Source organism: Pelodiscus sinensis, chromosome 19 (genome assembly GCF_052426305.1).
Source record: "Pelodiscus sinensis isolate ZL-2025 chromosome 19, ASM5242630v1, whole genome shotgun sequence".
In the NCBI taxonomy this organism is placed as follows: domain Eukaryota; kingdom Metazoa; phylum Chordata; order Testudines; family Trionychidae; genus Pelodiscus; species Pelodiscus sinensis.
In genome coordinates this window covers 20,594,886-20,613,809 of record NC_143070.1, presented here as the reverse complement: position 1 = coordinate 20,613,809, position 18,924 = coordinate 20,594,886, and the positions used below count along the sequence as shown (strand labels likewise).

At 51.7% G+C, this 18,924-nt stretch overlaps 1 protein-coding gene across 1 annotated transcript; it reads left to right on the top strand.

Annotated features, from left to right (window-relative positions):
- Nucleotides 1–72: 72 nt before the first annotated feature.
- LOC142821444 (uncharacterized) lies at nt 73–13,818 on the top strand. The gene is made up of 3 exons (XM_075912422.2): nt 73–211; nt 5,502–5,702; nt 8,805–13,818. The coding sequence occupies exons 2-3, from the start codon at nt 5,516–5,518 to the stop codon at nt 10,049–10,051; spliced, it is 1,434 nt and encodes a 477-aa protein (XP_075768537.2). The 5' UTR covers nt 73–211; nt 5,502–5,515; the 3' UTR covers nt 10,052–13,818.
- The last annotated feature ends 5,106 nt before the right edge of the window (nt 13,819–18,924 follow it).

The window sequence follows — 18,924 nt, the reverse complement described above, 5'->3', positions numbered from 1 at the left end:
ACTTCGGTCCTGATCCCGAGCTAAGCACGCCAGCGTTCCATTCCTCCCACCCCCGCAAGCCCGCGCGGGCCAACTCCCGTCTGCGCCTGCGCATAGAGTGAGGGCAGCCGTTTCAGCCGCGGCTAATACGCATGCTCCAAGAAGGGGGCGTATGCGCCGCGCGTCCTAAGGCGCGAACTTTGAGACCAGCTGCTGGGGCCGCAGCAGCCCGGTGCGTGCGGGGTGGGGGCTGCTCGGGGCCGAACTGCCCGTACCGGTGCGGGGGGGATCGGAAGTGACGGGGGAGGGACCCATCCGCGGTGCTTGCAAACGGGCCCGGGGGGCGGGGATTTCCCGGGGCCATCCTAGGGCTGGGGTCTGGTGGGCACCACGTGCCCAGGGACTGGCCGGGGCGGCGGTTCGCTGCCGGGAGCTCACCTGCGCGCGGGGCGGGACGCGGGGAAACGTTTTAGCTGCAGCCCCTGGAAACCCGCCGTGGCCTGGCCTGGCTCTAGGGCCTGGAGAATCCCTGTTCGGCGTCTGCTCCAAGCGGCCTGGCTCCCGCTGTCAGGCAGGAGCTGGGAACCTGGGGTCGGACATGGCCCCACCCTGCCTGGAACAGGCCCCTGAAGCTCAGGGAAAACTCCAGTACTGGGGAGCCTGCCCTGGCTTTCTAAATTCCCCCTCCCCCTCACTGTCTGCACCACACAAAATCTACTAGGTTGGACCACCCTGGTGTGTGGTGAATGTGGAGAGTCAGGGGCCACATCAGTGAGGTTTTTTGGGTTTTGTTCAGTTTTGCTTCTCACTTGAATGCCCCTGCCCGCAAAAGGTCCCCCCACCCAGTTTGTTTTTTTTACAGGGGAGGCAAAGTCTGTGCAGGGGCCAAACTGACTGCAGGGCCAAGAGAGAAGCCAAAGGGTAAAATTGGGGCAGGCAGCAGGGTTAAGAATAGGATCCGGGCCCTGCCAGAAATACATCCCCGAGGGTGAGGAGCATTTACAGTGTTTGTAAAAATACAGGCGAGGGGACAGCACCCACTTCCCAGCTCTGTGTGGGTGGCCAGTGCCTGGAGAAGATGCCCCTTTCCTACTTGAGAGGTGGACACTGCCCCAAGGGGGTTAGATTCAGCAGCTGGAGGTTGCCTGTGAGAGCTATTGTTTTGCCTCCTGCCTAGCACTCTAGTTAGCGAGCAGATGTCCCAGGCATGGGCAGCGAGTTGTATGGGCTCGTGGTGCCCATACTCCACCAACATTTGGAGCTGGGGCAGCCCCCGGCCCCACCGTGCATCCGCCCATCCCGGCCACAGAGCGTCTCTCCCCGGCCCTGCCATGCACAACCTTCATTGAACTCCCCCTTGCTGCTTGCTGCTGCCATGCGTGGCATGCTCAAACAAGTGGGTGGGGAGATGTCCGTAAAGTCACGGCCCAGGACTTTACAACTGCAGGGTGCTGTGTTGCACTGTACCATGCAGCTAATTTGCGGATTCAGAGTCCGGGGATGGAATGAAGACTCCAGCCCCGCAAAGTGGAAGGCAGAAGGTAGGGGAGGGTTAGGGTTAGAGTTAGGGGAAGGGCTGAGAGAGGAAGGGGTTTGTGTGGAGGGGGAGGGGGAAAAAAGGGGAAGACACCAAAGGGACAGGGTAGAAGAGAGACAAATGCCAGGGGGCCAAGTGCAGACAATGAGGAAAAGGACAGGAGGGGAGGTGTCAGTGGGAGGGGGACAGGGTGATGCTGGGAGAGGAGAGGGTAAGGGCATTGGGGGATAGAGGAAGAGGTGCTGAGAGAAGGCTTAAAAGAAGGGGTGGGCATGAGGAAGGGTGTGATGGAGCAAGTCATGTGTGAGGGCATGAGGGCAGAGGGTGGTGAGTGGGTGGGTGGGCATCAGGGGAAAAAGGGGGCAGGGGTAGTGAGGGAAGGGGGAGGCACCAGGAGGGTGCAGGAGTAAGAGAAGGTCCAGGTACCAGGGGATTCTGGAGGTGAAGCAGAAGGGCAGACACCTGGGGCTCGTCTACACTGGCCCCTTTTCCGAAAGGGGCATGTTAATTTCACAGGTCCTAATAGGGAAATCCACGGGGGATTTAAATATCCCCCGCGGCATTTAAATAAAAATGTCCGCCGCTTTTTTCCGGCTTTTAGAAAAGCCGGAAAAGAGGGTCTACACTGGCCCCGATCCTCCGGAAAAAAAAGCCCTTTTCCGGAGGATCTTATTCCTACTTCAAAGTAAAAATAAATACTTTGAAGTAGGAATAAGATCCTCCGGAAAAGGGCTTTTTTTTCCGGAGGATCGGGGCCAGTGTAGACGCTCTTTTCCGGCTTTTCTAAAAGCCGGAAAAAAGCGGCGGACATTTTTATTTAAATGCCGAGGGGGATATTTAAATCCCCCGCGGATTTCCCTATTACGACCTGTGAAATTAACATGCCCCTTTCGGAAAAGGGGCCAGTGTAGACGTAGCCCTGCAGGGGAAGGACCAGCACCAGAGAAGAGAGGCAGGGCAGGTTTGTAGAGGGAGGTGTTAGAAGAGGGGATGAGGAGGAGTAGCTCACATGATCAGAGTGGGGTTACTGGAGGAATGGGCACAAGGGATATAGAAGGGCAGGTTGCAGGAGTGCTGAGGGCAGTGAGAAGAGCAGGAGTCAGGACAGCAGAGGAGGGTGAGGAGTTGGCGGCAGCAGGCACTGGGGGAGCTGATGGAACAAGGGGAGGAGACATGGCAGCAGAGAGAAAAGGTAAAGGTTTAAAAATATTTTGTAATATCTTGGGTGCCACAGTGGCACATCCAAACAAGCCACATGAACTAAGCACTGATACACAACACAAAATATATTTTGCTCATGGGCGGAAACTCTTAGGCTATGTCTACACTTGCAGTTTCTTGAACAAGAACATCTTGCGTAAGAGTTCTTGCACAAGAACACGTCCACACTGCCATGTGCAAGCTGTGCTTTTGCACGAGAGCATCTATGGCAGTGTGTATGCTCAAGAAAGCTCCGATGGCCATTTTAGCCATAAGGGTTTCTTGTGCAAGAAATCCCTGTCGAGCATCCACACTTCCCTCTTGCGCAAGAGAGCTTACACCTGTTAGAAAAGAGCATAGCTCTTGCACAAGATGCCCTCTCTTACCACGCCGTACTGTAAATTTCCTTGTGCAAGAGCAGGCAGGCAGTGTGGATACTCTGTGGGTTCTTGCATAAGAACGACTACTTGCGTAAAAAGTTGTGAGTCTAGACGTAGCCTTAGAGGGAACACTTCCCCAGCCTCTCTGCCCCCGAATTAATGTTACACAGATTGGGTTAATGCAACTGCAGGATAGTTGCATGAGGGGGGTATGGTGGGGGCCAAACTAATCCCTGTTGGTAGGAGGATGGTGGGAAAAGCCCTTCGAGAGGGGTAACATGACACCTTTTACTTCTGGTCATTTGTCCATCTTGCCCTGAGCATGTTTTCTCCAGAGGTGTGGCTAATGGGGGTCAGGGGGCGTGGCTAATGGGGCACCACCAAAAATTATACAAACCTGCTGCCCATGCGAGATTAAAGGCCTGCTGCAGGGTTGTGGCTTGTTCTTAAAAATGGATAAATTGTCCCATATTTTCTGTCTCTCTCCCCATCAGAGTTGGTGAGTTCTGCTGCTGCCAGATCCCTGCTCACCCACAAATAGGGAACAGGGGTCCAGGGGCTGCCCCAGGGAGTGTCCTTCTTCTGCCAAACTGGGCTCAGAGGAGAGCAACAACTTCTGTTCAGCTATGTCTACATTCACGGCTTCTTGCATGAGAAATATGCAAATGAGCCTAAGTGTGGAATATCATGGAGCCTCATTTGCATACCTAATGAGCCGCCATTTTTTTCAGAAGAGGCTCTTGCGCCAGAAGGAGCTATTTACACTGCCTCTTCTTGCGCAAGAAAAACCCTCTTGCACAATGCTATTATTTCTGAAAATAATCAGCATAGTGGCATTGCACAAGAGGGTTTTTCTTGCGCAAGAAGGGGCAGTGTAGACATAGCCTTCTAGAGTTGTAATAGTCTAGTCAGTTAACCAATTAAGCAAAAACTTATAGGTTAATGGTATAGATAGCATGCTCCTCCCCCACCCACCCACACACTTGCCAGTACATTTTTAGCAGGCTTGAAGAGGATCTGAGAACTATCCCCACTGTGCCTCTGCATTTAAAGTGTGTTAGGAAACAGGGACGAGAGCTCAGGGGCTGCTGTCACTCCATGCTACTTTATCAGAGGTAGCATCCCAGGGCAACAGGCAGCTGGTCCATGGGGAGAGCTGCTTTTTCAACTAGTCCCCTCTCAGATCAGGTCTCGCTTTGCACTGTGTACTACTACCTCTGATATATAAGAGTGGCAGGAGTGTAGAGTGGCAGGGGGCTCATCAGGAATCAAGCTGGAACACACTGGCTGCCATCCGCACCTCTACGGGCTATAGAATAGTGGAGTGACTCATAAGAATTTTTGAGGTTACTCAACTGTTCAATTAACTGATATTTAACATCCCTAGTCAGCTCTGCCAGAAACCTAATCATGTGAGAGAGGTGTGTGTATGTCTGTGTGGGGGGGGTGTTCCCTCGCCCTTTTGAATCCTAAAGCCTTAAAGATAAGAAGGCTCTAGCTACAGTCATTATGCTTAACGAGAGATTTGACGTTAATTTGAACCATTGTGTTGCTCAGTTCTGATGAATTGGTGCTGAGCTCACTTGAATAGAGTCATTTTACCAGTGGTCCAGTATCCAACATAGGGAAATGCGGTCACCCTCAGCCTGGTGCTTTCTCACATCGCCGGCCACTTGGGTAGATTTTGCTTCCTGAATGTTCACTACAGGCCATGGTTTAAATGTGAAAGCTCCAAGATACTTTAGAACCGTGGTCCCCAACCCGGTGCCCGCGGGCGCCATGGCGCCCGCTGGGCTCTTTACATGCGCCCGCGGAGCAATCTGGGCTGGCAGGTCCCGGCCCCGGGGGTGCCGCGCGTGCCCTTGCTGGCTCCGGCCTTGGCCCCACCCCCGGGGGCACCGCGCGTGCCCCGGCCCCGCGGCGCTTACGGGGGGGGGAGGGCGCCTCGGCCCCGCGGCGCTTACGGGGGGGGAGGGCGCGCTGGCCCCGGGCGCGTGGCTATGGGAGGGCCCCGCCCCCGGCCGCGTGGCTATGGGGGGGGCCCCGCCCCCGGCCATGCGGCTGGGGGGGGCCGCCCCCGGGCGGGCAAGTGTCCCTGCCCCCTGGCGCCGGGCGGGCGAACGGCCACGTCCGCTGGCGCCCGCCAACCTGAAAAGGTTGGGGACCACTGCTTTAGAAAATGATTTTGTACTTGCAAACTTATCAAGATCTGTATTTCTGAAAGTAATTCCCCATCCTGCAGCCACTGAAGTACCCACCTTACTTTTCTCTTACTTCATTGTATATACAAATATTTTGCATTTTACTCGTATATTTGTAGTTCTCATCCCATTTTTTGGTGCCAGAGTCCCTGTGTGCTACATCTGTTGTTACAATACATTCCAATGAGGCTCTTCTCCTGACAGGCTGCAGAACACCCATGTCTTCCCCCAGCTCAGCCCCTACCCTGCAGAGCCAGGAACAGGAGATGGCTGTGGCAGAGCTGGTGAGCTTCGAGGAGGTGGCTGTGTATTTCTCTGAGGAGGAATGGGCTCTGCTGGATCCGGGCCAGAGAACCCTCTACTGGGATGTGATGCAGGAGAATTACGAGGCTGTGAGCTGGCTGGGTAAGGATTCCTGTCCCTTTGGGTATGAGAATCTGGGTGGGTTCTGGAGCAACTGGGTTGGGTTTTGTTTAGGGTTCCTCATTGCTCCTGCCTCCCACTGTCAGGAGTATCTGCCCCAATAATCCTGGCTTCTGTGTGAGAGACTGTCTCCTCCATACCCGCTTCCAGGAGAAGCAGTTTCAGGGACATAACAGTGTTGCTGCTCTTCCCACAACCAAAGTCTCCATGTGCTTTTCACCATCTTGCCAATGTTGTGCCTTGGCCAGAGGTGCGAGTGGAAGGACTCAGACAGGAATGGCAGGTACCAGAGTTGTGGGTCTGGCTCTGGCTGCTATTAGTGCCTGCAGGGTCCCCTTGTGGCAGCAGGCTGAGCCTGTGGAAGGAGGGTGCGGTGCCCTTCCCTGTCTGTGGCTAATCTCTGATATGCTGGGTTTTTTCCAGTGGGAGGGGCTGGGTGCTGGAGCTGAGGGATGATGGATGAGGGGCAGTTCACGCTCTGAGAGTGTTTTCTCAGGGGTAATAGAGAAACGGGGGCAGAGCTCTCCTTGCATTTCAGGCACAGGCTGGGTTTCCTTTTTAAAGTTCAGCTTCATTCTCTCTGGGACTAACTTGCCTCTGTGTTCAGTGGAGATAAATCACATCATCTGTCTTGTCTTTTTAGAGTGAAATATCTTCTGGTAGGGACTTTTTCTTCCTCTTTGATTGTCTGGCTTCATGCTTAGGAGACCTGTATACAGTTCTCTGCTCGTCACAGACTTCCTGTATGACCTTGATCAAGTCACTTAGACTCTCTCTGTGTGGTCACCTCCGTCTGCAATAGTTATTATAGACTGTGTTTCTCAGAGCTGGGAAAGATAGCTACACTAAAGAGGGGTGATTCTTAGCCCCATATGAGCACCCCAATAGCACAGTGCGGTTCTTATTTACACCAGAGTTCCCGGGTGCTGCTGTGATTGATAATTTTGCTTCCCATAGCAAATGTAGTGCCATATGAATTGCTGCTAGCACCACAGAGAGTCATTACAGCTGTTCAGGGCACCCCTTTCTGGACCTCTGATGCCAGCGGCACTGGCAGAGCATGCGGCTTGCCCATGCAGCACTCCACAGGGTTGTCACTAAGAAAGACCCAGGTTCCATGCGGAGTCTAAGGTGCTCAGCCAGGTTTATTGTGAAAGGAGCAGGGTGCTAGTGTCCCAGCTCCTCAGGCATAGGTACAATGAGACTTGTCCTAACCCAATAACAGTACCAGCTCAGTCAGAATGCTGCCCCTCAGCCAGCATCAACATGCCCCTCCTCTGACTTCTCTTCTCATACACTGACACAAACAAGATGCATGCTGCATTCCGTGTGTTCTACCCCCTTAGCCTCCTGCCTGTTTGTTTGAACAAAACATCCATATCCATTATCCCCTCATCCCGCTCTTGTGCACAAGGGTCAGTGTCTTTCTGAGCCATCTCTTAGGACTGTGTGTTTGCAACTACTGCGGAGATCTGTGTGTTGATTGGCCTCCTCCTGCTCAGGAATGTGCTTGCCTGATTTGTTAGTACCCACTGCTCCAACATTCTGCAAAGCCCAGCCTGTTCTAGTTCAAAAACAATGGACATAAACAAGATAGTCATAGTCATCACATCAGAACATTCCCATTGACATGGCAGACAGCACACTTCACACAAGCTTTCTTGCAGTTGTGTAACAGCAGTATCACAATGATCTCCATGGTCATGTCACAGGTGGATCTTCCAAAAACTAAATGAAATTCCGAGAAGGGATGGGGCCAAAGCTGAGGGGAACACGCTCACAAGGTGTAAAGGTGATAGATTCTGTGCAACCCTAGAGGAGCACCAAATCAAAGGCCAGGGTCCCCAGAAGAGCCACACTAGGAAACCACAGAAAGGCTGCTGCTGGCAGAGTAGAACTGAGGCTGCAGAGAGGGAGCTGAGCAACAGCCACAAGCACCAGAAAAGCAGCATGGCCCAGCTCTGCCCCAGCTTGCCCCAAGAGAAGCCCAGCACTACCCTGGGCAGCCGCGGGAATGGCAACTGTTGTGGGCAGCTGGCAGAGCCCACCCAGACACAGGCAATTGGGATCAAGAGTCAGGAGCACAGCCAGGACCTGAAGCAACTAGCCAAGGATTCACTTAGATGCTCAGGCAAGTTCTTCTGCCTCCTTCTGGCCCAAGTAGAACATCTGAGCCAAAGATCGGGGAAGCCCAGCCCACCAGCCAGGAATTTTGTGGGCAGAGCCTTAGGGAGTAGAGATCTGCTCAGTCCTTCATCTCCAAGTCTTAGTGACCTGCCGTGTAGCAGCTGCAGTCTGAACCCTGCTTAGGGACCTTGGTTATCAAACTAGCCTTACTAGAGCGCCCCTTCTGAGCAGTGTTTTCCTGTCCAGCCCTGGGATGCCAGGGGGGTGGAATGGGCTGTGAGGGAGACTGAGTTGTACCCTAGAGAGTGCAGCAGAGTGCTCAGCTCTTCTGGGGAATGCACTGGGCCATTCCCGTGATTGTGGTGGGGGGAGATGCACCTTTACTGCTGGTGCGTGTGTCCTGGGATCTTGTACCAGCCAGAGCCCCATCTCTGCAAGGTGGGGAAAGGAGCCTCTGGGTGGGTGACTTGGATCCTGGCTCTGGAAGCAGTAATGTCACAGACTTTAATGAACAAGATCAGCATTTGCTTCATTGCTCTCCAAACAGGATTTCCAGTCTCAAAAGATCATGTGATCTCCTGGGTGGAGCAAGAGGAGGAGTTGCAGGTCCCAGATTCCCAGAGCTGGGAGGAAGGGGAGATCAACAGTGGCACCCACACATGTGACCAATCAGTTAAAACTCACTCAGAAACCAGTTTATAGCAGGTGTAACTTGTGTGTTTTCATGAAGTCTGTCTGACTCTTCAGCCTGTCTTCAACTCCAGTCAGAGCATGGTGGGTGGGGAAAGGCTGGGTTCTCTTCTCTATGGAAGGGTTGTGAAGGAGGAGAATTAACTCAGCTCATGATAATTCAATCATTATTTGAGTTTCTGGCCCTTTTCTATTCTTCTTTCAGAGTTTTCTTTCAGCTCATCATAGACAATAGCTCTTGTCTGGATTATTTCTCTATTCCAACAGGTGATGGGATGCTGACTGAGAACCACGAGAAGAGTCTTCAGCAGGAAGAACCAGAGCAAGTGGCTCCATATGGGATGTCACTGGGAAGACCTGAAGGGCATGTTTCCCAGATATGTGAGCAGGGAGAGACCTGTGAGAGTCAGCATAGCCCAGAAAGGCAGCACGGAAACCATCCAATAGAGGGACAGGGTAAATCCAGTCACAGAAGCAGAGAGGAGAAAAGAAACACAGAAACTGTTCAACAGAAAATCCCCCATCAACAGACACCCTGCGCTTGTAGTGACTGTGAAACTCTTATTGAACATAAAAGAGCTCACACAGGAGAGAAGCTCTTCAAGTGCTCTGACTCTGGGAAAAGCTTCAGTCAGCACTTGCACTGTATGAGCCATCAGATAATACCTACAAAAGAAATACTCCATAACTGCTCTGACTGTGGGAAAAGCTTCAGTAGAAGAGCACACCTTGTTAGACATAGGAGAACCCACACAGGAGAGAAACCTTTCAATTGCTCTGACTGCGGGAAAAGCTTTATTGGGAGCTCAGTCCTTGTTCTCCATAGGAGAACCCATACAGGGGAGAAACCATTCAACTGCTCTGACTGTGGGAAAAGCTTCCGTCAGAATTCACACCTTGTTAAACACAGGAGGACCCACACAGGAGAGAAACCTTTCAATTGCTCTGACTGTGGGAAAATCTTCAGTGGCAGCTCAGACCTTGTTATCCATAGGAGAAGACACACAGGAGAGAAACCTTTCAATTGCTCTGACTGTGGGAAAAGCTTCAGTACGAGTTCAAACCTTGTTACCCATAGGAGGACCCACACAGGGGAGAAACCTTTCAATTGCCCTGACTGCGGGAAAAGCTACAGCTGCAAGTCAAACCTTGTTACCCATAGGAGGACCCACACAGGGGAGAAACCCTTTAGCTGCTCTGACTGTGGGAAAAGCTTCAGTACAAGTTCAGAGCTTGTTACCCATCGGAGGACCCACACAGGGGAGAAACCTTTCAATTGCTCTGACTGTGGGAAAAGCTACAGCTACAAGTCAAACCTTGTTATCCATTGGAGAACCCACACAGGGGAGAGACCCTTCAACTGCTCTGACTGTGGGAAAAGCTTCAGGAAGAGCTCAGACCTTGTTACCCATAAGAGGAGACACACAGGACAGAAACCTTTCAATTGCTTTGACTGTGGGAAAAGCTTCAGTCAGAAGTCACACCTTGTTAAACATAGGAGAACCCACACATGAGAGAGACCCTTCACTTTACCTGCTCTGACTGCAGGATAAGCTTCAGTTGGTGCTCCTGCTTTACTAACCATTAGATAATACAGAGAGTCACCTCATAACAGGTCTGACTGCAGAAAAGGCTTCAAAAACAGGTCAGACTTTGTTAAACGTAAGACAGTCCACAGAGGAGAGAAATTATTCAGCTTCTCTGATGGTGGGAAAAGCTTCAGTCAGAGCTCAAATCTTGTTAGCCATTGGAGAACCCACAGAGGTGAGAAACCTATAACCTGAGTTCCCTTTAAGCCAGTGGTCTCCAAACTTTTTACACCCAAGATACCTTTTTAAATGACAGACCAAGCCAAAATCTACTGCCCTGCCCCTTTCTTGAATCCCTGCCCCTTTCTATTCTCCTTCTCTCCATCATTTGCTATCCCCAGTCCGTATACTGCTGCTTCCCCCCCCCCCCCAATTCTTCAATAGGAAGAGGTTTTTCCAACATTTGGCCTGTCTGGACTGGACCAAATGTCAGAAAAACCCCTTCTTTTGGAAGCCCCCTTATTCCTTGTGGAAAGAGGAATATAGGGGTGACCAAAAGAGCATGTTTGCTCTTCCACTAAAAAAAGTGGAAGAACAAACACATCCCTGGATGCAGAAGAGTTTTTCTGGGATATCAAAGATGCAGTCTAGCCGTATCTTTGTTGGGTTGAGACAGGATGTGTAGGCTCTGGGGTGGGAATGAGGGATTTGGGCGTGGAAAGGGGTGAGAGGTGCAAGCTCTGGGAGGAAATCTGGATGCAGGAGGAGGTGGAGAAGGGGACGCTGCCTCGGGGAGGGGGCTCTAGGCCAGGCAGTGTTGGGGTACTAAGCAAGCCACAGGCTTGTGGATGTGAAGGTGCAGGAATTTGGGTTGGGGTATGTGAGTGGCTCAGGGCAGGGGATTCCAGTGTATGATAAGCTCAGATGTAGGGAGGGTCTGGGGGAAGGGGGAGTGCAGGAATGGCTGTGGCCAGATGGGGGCTTGGCCCCAATTGGAGGTTTGTTGGCCAGGCATCATTTTTAAATAAAATACTATGTCAAACACAAAATTTCTGCATTGTATTTATTTGAGAAGGGCAGGGAACCTGTCTTGAGTCAGGGGTCACTGACCCACAGAAAAGACAGTTGAGAGCAGGGGACATGGTACTGAGGAAGGGTGCTAGTGGATGCTGGGGCAGAGAACAGGGTGCCAGTGGGGGCAGGGTTCTGTGGCTGAGGGCAGGAACAGAAGAGCTGAGGGAGAGGAAACAGGGTGCCATGAAGACAGGTTTCTGCAGCCGGGGACAGGTTTCTGCAGTGGGTGGCAGAGGACCGGGGGTGCCAGGTTTCTGCAGCAGAGGGGGGGAACGACAGGTTTCTGCAGCAGAGGGAGGGCAACAGGTTTCTGCAGTAGGGGGCAAAGTGCCCATGGGGACTGCAGCGGGGGGGACAGGTTTCTGCAGCAGGGGGGCCGGGGAGAGGGAACGAGGGGCAAGAGGGCAGGGGATGAGTTTCTGCAGTGGGGGAGAAGGTTCTGTGGCAGGGAGCAGGACAGGGTTTGGGGGGCAGGAACAGGGTTTGGGGGCGGGGTGCCAGTGGGGTCAGGGAGTCCCCTACACCAGCCTTGGAGGGAAGCCTCCATTGCGCACTCCTGCCGGGGCTGACCCCTCCCTCCCATGGAGGAAGGAAGCCCCGTCGCGTGCCTCTATGGGGCCTGACTCCCTCCTTCCATGGAGTAGAAAAGCCCGTGCATGTGACCCCTTGATGCTGACTTGCCCTTTCCCCGGCAGAGCAGGGAAGCCCATGCACGCGCTGCCTCTGGGCCTGACTCCCTCCTCCCGCAGAGAAAGGAAAGCCTCTGGGGACTTACCCTGTAAGTTCCCGGAACATCAGGGATCTGGGGCAAGGAAACAGCTAGTGCATTTCTGGAACCCCTGGAAGCGATGCGCAGCTGTAGGACTTCTGTCCACTCCGTGGGAAGCTGCTGCTTCCTCCATTGTTGCTCGTGATTGACTGGTCGAGGCCTCGAGATCGACCAGTTGATTGCAATCGACTGGTCGGTGACCCCAGCTTTAAGCTATGTGGCCAGGTGGCTGTGCCGCAGCCTATTAAATGACATGTGAGCTTGTAGGGCTTTGGTGGGGAAAGATACCTCTACCCACTGGTCTCAACCCCAGCTGAGTCCTTCTGTGGCCAGAGGACAGTAGGCTATCCCATGGCCCCAGCTCCAAAGCTACCATGGCAGGGATAGGTGGGTCTCCCTTCCCCTTCACAGTAGCACCTGAACTGGGTGAGGGAGAACTTATGGGAGTTTTCTCTCCTGGATGTAGCCTTTCTGTGGCATACATGCAAATCCTCTCCATCTTTGAGATCACACCCCTAGCTGGAGCCCTCAACCAAAATTCCCTCTAAGATTTTCCATCCATGAATAGAGCGAGTTTTTTCTTGTGCACAGAGTGACATCCTATGTGCTTGTTCAGATGTGTGCCACGGTGACACCCACAAGTTACTGAGAATTTTTACACACATGCGTGCACATACACACACACAGGTTCAGTTTAAATTATGGAAGAAAAATACTGAAACCAAGGATAATTACTGTAGTAAGTTGAGGGTCAGTAACATGGAGTCAGCAGGCCTAAATAGAGGCCTGTAACATGAAAACAGCAACAGGCCTGCAATCTAATGAGCAAGACTTTGGTTCAGTAACACAGGAGCCAAGAAAGAAGCCCTATTGATAAACTGTGTGATTGTGTAAGTTAGGTCGAGCATGGAAGGACATAGGGAGGCACTGGGTACAGACTGTAAGCCAAAGGGGAGTAATGGAAAATCTTAATAAGAAATGTCTTGGTACAAAGACTCCCTAAAAATTAATGCACATATCGACCTAGGTTCAGGACCGGGTCGGAATTGACAGCATGAAGGATAGTAAGTAAGCCCCCCTTCCATAAGGTGAGGGGTGGTAACTAGGCAACAGAGGGTGGTAACCTGGTACATAAAGAAATGATGTAAGTTGTACCTGTCTATAAAAGGACACCGCAGAGGGTGCTCTCCGGCCGACCTTGGGGGGGTCGCACTAGGTGCCTGAACGGCAGGTGTCATTGCCTAAACTTACAGAATGCACAGTAGTTTAACTCTGACTGACTGCTGTTAATATCTGTTATATGGCAATAGGCCTGCCCAGTGTTGGAACCTTGTCAACGCGGGCTATAGTGCCCAGTGGTGTAACATTGTACTGATCTCTGTTACCAACTGGTAGAGCTTCGCATTTGACAATAAACCTGCTCGATTGATTTCAAACCTTGCCTGCATCTGTCGTTTCCGGGGCCTCTCAGAGATCTCTTGTGTTGACCCAAGTGCACGGGGTCTAACACTAGAAAAAGGGAGTACCGATTGTTAAGCACGCAGCCGAGAGTTTAACAATGGAGTAGAAGTCCTGTCAGGAGTGCGCCAGGACAACCCTGACCAGACGACGCTGACACTGACAGTCCAGACCACCGAAGGTACCGAGGTACGAAAACACTGAGATACGACAATTACCAAGGTGCATAACCTTGCATATGTGCACCCTGAAAACTTCCCAGTTGGGTACCCATCTCATTCCCACCCAGCCTTGCTCCACTGTTCCTGCATCCATGAGCTCCTCAGCCGCTGCACCCCCATCTTGTGCACCCTTTACCACCGTCCCTGCATTGTGCCCCCTTTGCCTCTAACTTTTGCAATGTCCCCTTCCTCCCAACCCGTCCACTTTCCTCCAGTCAAACCCCTCCACTTTTCTCCAGTCTAATCCAGTCAAAGTGCAGTAATTTGTAAAGCATAAAAAATGAATACACCGTCCCTCGCCATTGACTCTTGAAACTCATCCTGCAGTTACAATTTAATGACATTTAGAAGATGAATTTAGGGATATCACCAGAAACTTTTATCCAGCTCTTTTTCTTCAGTCCACATTCCTACACTGTATATAGGACATAATCTAATTATTTATTTTCTTATAGTATCTGCTTTCTTTAGACCCCTGTGAATCATAGAAAAGTCCCTTTAATATGTTGTCTTCAATTGCATATTGATTTAGCATCAATAGAAAATAATCAACATCCATTAAGAAAATTTTAGTTGCCGCTACACAGTGCATGTGGGTATGAGAGCAAGATTGAGAGAAATAACTTCCACAGGAAGAAAAATAGTCATTGGCACAATCAACACTATTGAATGATTGATGCCTTCACAAGTGACAAGAATATAGAGGGTCAGAGAGAATTGTTCTCCTTTACTTGATTTAGGCTGTTAAATATGAACTGGGTGCAGATCATTTCTGTAGTCATCTGCCATCTATTTTATCCCTCAAATAACCTGCAGAATTAACTTGTGATCCTGAGGTGGAACACTACCATGTGTCCCTGGCTCTGGCCTTGGCTGCTGGAGCAGCTGCTGGAGTGACCCCACTGGCACGTGGTTCTGGGCTGGGGCTGCTGAAGAACTCAGTGCCCATGATGCTGCTGTGACTCAGGCCCTGGCAAAGGCTGCAAAAGCATAAACCACCTGCAGCACAGTTACTGCTCCCTCCAGCCAGGCTGCTGGAGGAAGTGCCAGCTATGGCTCTAGCTTTGGCTGGGGCCACTAGAACAAGCGCGGTCTGCCACACAGCTCACCTCAGAGCAGTTGAGTAGCTGTTGTGTGGCTCTGCTGTAGAGGTTCTCAGCCTCAGTCCCACCCTAGAACCAGCCCTCACATCTGCGTTGTCCAACTCTTTGCCCCAATCCTATGTTCCTTCCCACAATCCAAATACCCTGAGCCTCACTCCTTACTTTTTTGTACCAACACAGAGATGGGGTGTCATACATTCCCTGCCTATGGGTACACTGTCATGCTGTTGGGCTTAGCCTAAGCCACACCCCAGAATCCCTCAAAAACAAACACTGGCACCCTGTTCCAAATTGTCCAGCAGAGGCCCTTTTATTAACGAAACCCAGCCCCTTAATTAACAGAAGCATCACCACCTTGGCTAATGTCTATGAGTAGGGTCCTTGATTAACACATACCACACTTTCTTCCGGCCAGAACTCTCCAGTGAGGGCCTCAGATCAACAGAATCACAGCTTTCCAGGCTATTGTCCCCCAAGAAACGTTCTTACTTAAGTGCACAGCCTTCTCGGCTCAAGTGCAACAACAGGGTAATCTTAGTATGGGCTAGCAAAGGGGTCAGCCCCTGGGTTGGAGGTAGGGGGACGTGGGCCTTTCCATCAGGTCCCAACCCAGGGCCCGAAGGGCAGGGAAAGGGTTGGTGGGATGAGCCAAAACTCACCAAACCCCAGGGGCAATTCAAGTATTCCCACCCTGGGCCACTTCCTACCATGCAGTGTCTGCCTACCTGTAGTCACTCTCCATCGCTAAGGTCAGAATCACAACCAGGCTTGTTGGTTGGGATGAAGACTTCAGTGACAGCTGCGGTGAGGATTGCTCAGCTTGGTCTAGCAATCTTCGCTGCCTTGCTCTTGCTGGAACCCCTACCTGAGGATCGGTGACCTGGGAGGGACTGACCCCTGCTGGTATCGCAAACACTCCCCCAGCTTCAGGAAGGTCTGAGAGGTCCTGGCCTGCCCCAGACAGGGGCATTGGTTCCTCTGGCACCCTTGGCATCCCTCGCCAGGTGATCCCCACTTGGGGTTGGTGGACCAGCTCACTCAAGGCAGGCCCTTGTACCCTTGCTGCCTCCATGCTTAGTGCTCCTCTTGACTCTCTCTCCTCCCCCTGCAGTCTGGGAACATTTATAGTTCCTGCAAGAGGAACGCCAGCATGGCTGAATGCAACCAGGTGCACACAAGTGCTTTCCACTGCCATCCTACCTCCGCGGCTTGGGATCATGCACAGCAGAGCCAATGCAGTGAGGCTATCTCGTCCCAGAGTGTGACACCTCCCCTGACCACAGTGCAGGGTGCAAGCACCCCATCACATACCTGTAACAAAACTCATTCTGCACCCGTGTGGCAAAAATTCAATGGAACACTGTGTGTAACTGCCATGAGTGTGAAAAAACCTTCAGAGTTCAGAACTTTTTAGATATAGGAAAATCCACACTGAAGAGCAACCCTTCAACTTCTCCTGTGCCACATCCAGTACCACACCTTTCACAGATGAAGGCTATAAAAACCAATTGCACCAAATCCAAGCAGGTTCTCATGATCCCAAAAGATCTGCCACATATCCAGGTCAATTTATACTTTAGATCCTACCTGAAAGAGCACACTGTGCCAGTCCTTTAGAATCTAAAACCAAAAGATTTATTAATAATGAAAGAAAGAAAATGTTGAGAGTAAAATTGTAGAATGAAACAAATTGAATACACTAATTGCACTGTTCCTGGTGCAGAATTGCAGCAGAGATGGAATAAATCATTATCTTAAATCTTTCTGGAGCCCTTCCCATTGTTAGGATGGGTCACCAGTCCTTTTGGGCTCAATTCATATCAAAGATGTTCCTGAAGTGATAAGCTGGAATGAAGATGTGGATCCCCCAGGGAATCGCTTTATACCCTTGCCTATGTGGAGGAAATTCCATTCTTCTCATTGTGTGAAAGTACCTCCCAAAATGGAGTTTTTCACAGGAGCAAGTCACCTGTCCATGCATAACTCAGTCCTTTTAGACAGACAGCCATGGTGTACATGCTGGTCTGAACTTACATATCAAAGTCTTCAGCTGTGTATTTGGTGCCACTTGAGGTGCATTGTCAGTCAAGTATTGATATTCATTCATGTGACCCTTTCACAATAGGTGGGTGCACCCCAGGGGCAGCAAGAATTCAGGCCCTTAGGCCAGTGCATTGGGGCAATGTGTGAGCCCTGCCATAAACATTGTCTCCTCCCACTGGGGAAGGCAGCTGGGCAGGACTGGCCTGCAGCCCAAGTCTCATTCAGCCCCAGGTGAAGGAGGTAACAGAGAGGGCAGGAAAGTCCATGGCTGGCCCTGCACAAAGTCTGTTCATGATGGAACCTCTCCCAGCAGGACTCTGACCTGTTGCCTGCAGAATGTTCTTCCTGTTTCATTTTTTGTGTCTGACCATCTGTCCTGGACAGTCAGCAGCTAGCCTGGGGTTGGAACCCAGTACTGTGGCATTAATAGCAAAGCATGCTAAGCCACTGAGCTATCCAGCCCACAGGGAAATTATTCCCCAAGTGACCCCTTTGGAATGGAGCCCTGGGCAGCAGCAGAGCTAGTGTGGGGTCTGGAATGAGATGGGTGAGGCAGGAGGGTAGAATACGAAGACAGGGGCATTCGCTCAAATGGTAGTTTATGTGCTTAGCAGACAGGAAAGAGTGGGATTAATTCCCCTTCCAGTTACAGGAGTGTCCTCTTCCCTCCTTTTCACAGACAGAGTAGGTCAGGGGCTAAGCGCCTCCAGTGGCCCCTTCCTACTTGGCCTCCCACAAAGCCAGGACTGAAAGCTGCTGGACCCCAGGGCCAGGCAATGGCAGGAGCACTGGTTGCAGGTGGAGCAGGGTTAGCTCCATTGGAAAAGTGTGCTGCCCTTGCACAAGGATTTGCTCCCACTTGTTCTCTGGTGCTGAGGGGCCAGCCCCTTTCCTGCTGCCCCAGCTCTTATTCCCACAATGCACTTTGTGCAGGGGCTGTTGGTCTTTGTGCCAAGGCTTCTGGCTGGAAGCCAGGACTCAGGGCCCTTCACCTATTACATGTATCCCCTGACCCTCTGTTCCATTCACATTGTCTGGCTGTCTACAGCACGGACTGAGCCAGTGGCCTGTGCTGCAGCTGTGATGGCATCAGGCCTGTCTGCTCAGTCTGGAGACCAAGCTCCAGTGGTTGTCAAACACCCAGCAGGAGGCACAAAACTCTGGTGAACCGGAGGACAAGGAAGGCAAAGCACCTGAAGTGGGAGGGCTGTGAAGGCTAGGACTATAACAGAGTTTAAAGAGAAGCTAGATAATTTCATGGAGGTTAGGTCCATAAAAGGCTATGAGCCAGGGGATAGAAATGGTGTCCCTGGCCTCTGTTTGTCAGAGGCTGGAGAAGAATGGCAGGAGACAAATCACTTGATCATTATCTTTGGTCCACCCTCTCTGGGACACCTGGTGCTAGCCACAGTCGGCAGACAGGCTACTGAGCTAGATGGACCTTTGGTCTGACCCAGCACAGACATTCTTATGTTCTTATTTGCTAATGAGGGATTTGGACAGCTCCTGGAGAGGGGGAGATTGCAAGTGTGAAGCATCCTTGCCAACTGTCTCACTGAAAAAAGGAAGGTAAATTCTCCTTTCCCTTGACTAACTGACCTAGAAGACAGATGCCCTTGTGGAGAAGGTAGAAGCTTCCAAGAGGTCTCTTGTTGCTATAGCAGGGGAATTAGCTCAAGTGGCAGAGCACTCACTTAGTAGTGAGAGGTATTAGGCTTGGTACCCATATTCTCCACTATTGGGGAAAAATTCCCACTTTTCTTCTCACAGGTAGAGCCAGCCAGGGGGCTAAGTGTCTCTAGTGGCCCCCTCCCTCTTCCTACGTTGTCTCCCCAAAAGCCAGCCACACTGGGGTAGAAAGCTGCTGGGACTCAGCCTTCCATTGCCTCGCAGTGACAGACGTGGTGGAAACAGGCCCCAGGGGGCAGAGTTGCCCAATGGGAAAGTGCCTGCTACACAGGGGAGAGGCAGTGACTCCCTCCACATGGTCTCCAGCCAGCTCCCTGGGGGTGGAGCATTGGCTGCTTCCTTGCTGGCCTAACAAGACAGCTCTTTGCCCCAGCGTCCATGCTCCTCCTCACAAAGCTGATTGGCTGGCAAAGAGTGCCACTCAATGGCACAATTGCTCGGCTCCCTGGCATGCACTGAGTGATGGAGCAGACTGATGGGAGGTGTCGGTGGAGCAGGTCA